Source organism: Pelodiscus sinensis, chromosome 5 (genome assembly GCF_052426305.1).
Source record: "Pelodiscus sinensis isolate ZL-2025 chromosome 5, ASM5242630v1, whole genome shotgun sequence".
NCBI lineage: Eukaryota > Metazoa > Chordata > Testudines > Trionychidae > Pelodiscus > Pelodiscus sinensis.
Window position 1 is genome coordinate 23,959,984 of NC_143056.1, and position 4,845 is coordinate 23,964,828.

The window sequence follows — 4,845 nt, forward strand, 5'->3', positions numbered from 1 at the left end:
TCCCCTCGCTGCAGCCACCCCAAGGAGCCGCCAATCGGCAGGCGGGCGGAGCGCCGACCCCGAGGGGTGTTGTCTCGCCGGCTGCCGCTGATTGGAGGCTTCCCCCTTCCCCATAAGGCCCGCTGCCCCCTCCTCGCGGCAGCATCAGAAATAGAAAGGGCGAGAGCGGAGCGGCAGGGCAGGCTGCGCTGCATCGTGCACGGGGATCGCCGCCCGCGGGAGGCCTCCGAGCTCGACAGATCCCGAGCCCCGCAGCCAGCCCCTGCACCGCCGCGGGACGCGCGAGGCAGCCGCCGGAGCAGCAGCGCCGGTGCCCCCGCGCAGCGAGGAGGAAGCGGCGGGAGCAGCACGCGCCGGGCCTACAGCCGGGGCCGCGGGGAGCGGGATGGCGCTGGATTTCCTAGCGGGATGCGTCGGCGGTAAGAGGAGCGCGGCCCCTGCGATCCGGTTACGTAAGGGGCTGGGGGGTGATGGACGCGACGCGCTGGCGGGCGCTTCCCCGCCCTGCGGGCTGCTGCTAGCGTGGCAGCTTGGGTCTGCCAGTGGCTTCGGCTCCTAGCGGGGGCCGGGCTGGACCCATTGTCTGCCCGCGGCTGGGGCCGGGTGCAGGAGCAGGGCGCGACTCAGGCCGCGGAGTCACATTGCTCCTCGCGGCAACGCTCGTGCTGCTCAGCCCAGAACCCAGGGGAGGAGAGCGGGGGGGCTGAGCGCTGCACCCTCCCCCAGCGGCGGGCCTAGGAATCCTCCCGCTCCTCTGCCCCTGCCCACGACGTGCCGAGCCTCTGTACTGAACTGCCTCTTCCCCGTGCACGACCCACCCGGCATGGCTCTCACGCCCGCAGGCCCCTCTTGTGGCCGCTCCATCACGCTGGTAGGAAACGTGCCTCGTTGCGGCATAAGCCGCTTTCTTATAGGCACTTAGGCGGCCGGAAGGAGGGGCCCCTTGTCACATACTTATTTCGTTATCAAGCTTGGCTCTAGGAACCATTCAGGTATTAGCCCTGGCGAGATGGAAGGTTAGAATAGCTTGGGTCAGTAGTGGCACAGTGCTTTACGGTAGCATTACAAGTATACACTAGTCCTGCGTATTTAAATAACGTCTAATGGTAACGGGATGAGTAAGGATCATCACTAAAGAATTTTTGGCACTAAGTTTTTTTTTTTTTTTAATACAGCATTATTCAAACACTTTCAGCAGAGGCTTCAGAATAGAAGGCAAGGAATCTTAGCCCTAATTGAGTGTTGGGCATTTAATAGTGGATTTAAAAATAGCCATCTTTCTACAAAAGAATTTAAAAAACCAATAGAGAGACCACTGAATGGGAAATAACTTGCAAACTCAATACTATCAATTTTAAGATCCTTATTCAATCCTACTGGTTAAGGCAGTTTCACCTCTCCTAATAGTCACCTCTCCACCCTAAATGCTGTCCATGACTCAATTCCACCCAGACTTAATTAGCTTCATTACTCAAGCTTCCTTTCATATACTCCTCCTGTAACTTCCACTCCAATTCATCTGAGAAAGTGGGTTTTATCCATGAAAGCTTATGCCCTAATCAATCTATTAATCTTTAAGGTGCCACAAAACTCTCCCTGTTGTTCTTACTCCTTGGCTTAACCATGCTGTACTGAGGACTTCTTCATTCCTGTCAGGAATAAAGCAAATACTATCAGGGATACGGTTTTGGGGTACTGCTTTCCATCACAGCTGGAAAGACTGATGTCAGCCTGTTTTTCAAGAAGTCTTATTTCTCAGTTTTGCTCCTGTCTAATAAAGCTAGTATGAGACAAACCAGTCAAAGAACTATGTCTACGAAGAAGTGATACCTGCAGTACCACATTTGCCTACTGAGGATGAAGATTTGATAGCAAGAAGGGATCACTGGATAATATAGCCTGACCTCGAGTCACAGCACAGATTTTCACCACCTCTTTAGTCCAGTGACTTATTTGACTAAGCATATTTTCTAGAAAAGTATCTAATGTTGATATGAAAACATCAAGAGGGAGAATCCACCACTTCCTTCCCCTGTTCTATGTGCCTTCCTGTACTATAATAAAATATAGCTGATGTTACAGTGTTACCCGCTCTTAGAAGTACTGTAGTGTGGATTGCTTTAAGAGTAAAAAATACTACTGTTGTAATAGCTCCTACAACTGCCATTTGTCTTGTTGCAGGTGCTGCTGGAGTTCTAGTAGGACATCCATTTGACACTGTAAAGGTGGGTTGATTTTTTAACAGGTTTAACTTCCACACACACTAGGCAGAGAGTGCAAAAATCTTTACAAGGAAAAAAATTATGAAGAGTGGCATTGCAGAAGCTTAAGCCTCATGATCCAAAACGTGAAGCAGTCCTTCTAAAATAGTCTTCTAAACTTGAAGGCCCAGATTTTTAAAAGCAAGTGAAAATAATTTGAATGCAAGATTGAAACCAGGGCAGGGTTTAAACTGTCAAGAATTTTAGGTTCAGGCTTGCTTCTCTGCAACTGTTTATCACTAACATCTAAAACTGCCTACACCCTCTTGTAACTTAATCCTGTTTTGTTATGAGCTGGAATCTTTACTTTTAAAACAACTTTCCTGTTCATTCCAAAAGCATTAATACGTGAGTCATACCATTAGTGAACAAAAAGCAATTCACTGCATGAAGCAATAGTTTCACCATTTGACATGCTGTCTTGGGCTTTATTTTACCTTCCTAGCTAGAATTGAGCTTTTGTTTAGAGACATTGACTATCAGCAGTAGGTATTGTATACTGATGAATCCTAAATGTCAATTTAAGTAGCTAGCGATAGAAGGCATATTAGGCAAAAGCGTAGTGTTCTTAGAATTGACCGTCTCTGGGAAGGTCTAGGAGCCTAAGGCTCCTAAGTGTTTGTCACTTCAAAATGGGGTCTAGTTACTTTGAGAGCTTTACTCTGAGTCCAGTTCACCTGTGAAGGCAGAATATAGTTAGAGCCCTGCACAAATACAAAATTTGCATACACAAAAATGAGCTGCAGCTATCCTCATAGCCACAGATGTAGCTATGACGTAGAGATTTGCAAACTTTCAGGGTTCTAAATATAGTCTTACAATAGATGTGCCCAATAGGGAGGTTACTTTACATGACTAACAATTTAACCAGTAAGCAGATGCTTATCAGTGATTGGTGTCTGTTACACTTCGCCTCTCAAGCCTTCTCCCTGGGAGCCAGGGGCTGGCGGCTCTGGTCCTGGGGAGACTTTGCTGCAGGCTCTGCAGTATAAAAGCTAAATTTATGCTACACTCACTGCAGGCTCTGTAACAGACATTTTCAGTGGTTACACGATTACCCTATTACATGATACTGAAAATCACTGGTGCCCAATACTAAAACTTTAAACTTTCTTCCAGAGAGCATGCTATCTAATATTTAAGTTCAGATGAAGCTGGCTATCTAAATGCAATAAATAAGGGAAATAACCTTCAGCTATTAATGGTGTGCATCACTGTTTTAGCCACATGCTTTTTATTACAGAGATGACTTGCTAACTGGGCATTAAGTTCCTATCAGTCCAATGCAAGCAATTTTAATATTAAACTTAAACACTTAAGGATATCTTTGCTGTTCAGCTGAATGTCACTAAACATTCTCATTTATTGTATTACTGGGATTCGTGACTTTTTAAAGCTGATGCAGAGGAAAAATACCAGGGCCTCACACCTGCAAAGATTTAAATCACATTTATGGCGTAGTTCTAGTTTCGTTGGCTAAAGTGAAACTGCTAACATACTTGCTTAATTTCAGGTTTTGGGAGCTGTATTAAGTCAGTGGAATTACTGATAGGATATAAAATAACCATATGCTCAAGTTTGAAGGTTTGATAGTCTAGTGTCGAACATATTAGCAGTTAAATTTTTTAAATTAAGGTTTATTTAATGCTCAGTGAATGGGATTGGCCATAGACTTAAGTATCATGACAATTAATTGGAATATTGTCCATTTCCATAATTGTTTTAATAGTTGTTGGTTTATTAAATCCAGGGTAACACTCATTTTCATACAAATGAAGAAAATAGGTTCTTACTTTTTCATTCTTGAGAAATAAAATACTAACCTGTATTAGTGTAATCACTATTGAAGTGCAGGAGGAAAAAAATACGAAGAATCTGTAACCAGTCTTATAGCTGCATCAGAGCTAGAATTCTGCTTTCTCTTCAACATGTAAAACTTTTTGGTAGTGCTCATGCTTCTTAAGGGCCAAAACATGGGGAGAGGGAGGGTGGGATTGTGGGGATGGTGGAAACATATAGGAAAGAATACATTTCTAAAATCATGCTAAAACAAATCGAACAGTGTAATCTCAGAAATGGCAAACTTCCTTTCCCTGGTTTGTTGATGTAATGTATAAAATTGCTTTGTTGCTTTTAACTGCCTTTACTTTCTGAGCTAGGGGCTGTCTTCATTAACAGCAAAAGTGTTACTTTGTTGTAGATGACAGATAAGCCTCATCACTGGAGAGTTACCTAGTAAGTATAGACCAGGTGAACACTTCTGTTTCTCTCGGTCTTAATTTATTCCAAAATGTATGATTGGTTCCAACAGACAATCTTACATAGTCCCCCCCCTTAAGTTTTAAACTGATGGGTCCCACTACTAGTTATCTGAATTGGAGGGAGCGGGGTATGAGCATCCTTTAACGGGAACATTAAGTCTAGGCTTCTTCTGAAACTCATTTTCTGGTGTACATTTCTCACTATGTGCTTACGGTTGTGCACATTGTGGTTGTGAAACTGGATTTTTAGTTGATCCACTAAATCTGGAGGGTGTATTTGTTTAGACTTACCTAAAATGCACCAAACTTGTACATACTAAATC

At 44.5% G+C, this 4,845-nt stretch overlaps 1 protein-coding gene across 1 annotated transcript in view; it reads left to right on the forward strand.

Moving 5' to 3' along the window:
* The window catches only part of SLC25A29 (solute carrier family 25 member 29), a 10,908-nt gene continuing 6,063 nt past the window's right edge, over window positions 1-4,845 (forward strand). Inside the window, exons 1-2 of the mRNA XM_006123783.5 lie at window positions 1-419; window positions 2,182-2,225. Of these exons, the coding sequence (XP_006123845.2) occupies window positions 386-419; window positions 2,182-2,225 (78 nt within the window). The 5' untranslated portion in view covers window positions 1-385. The remainder of the gene's footprint in view (window positions 420-2,181; window positions 2,226-4,845) is intronic.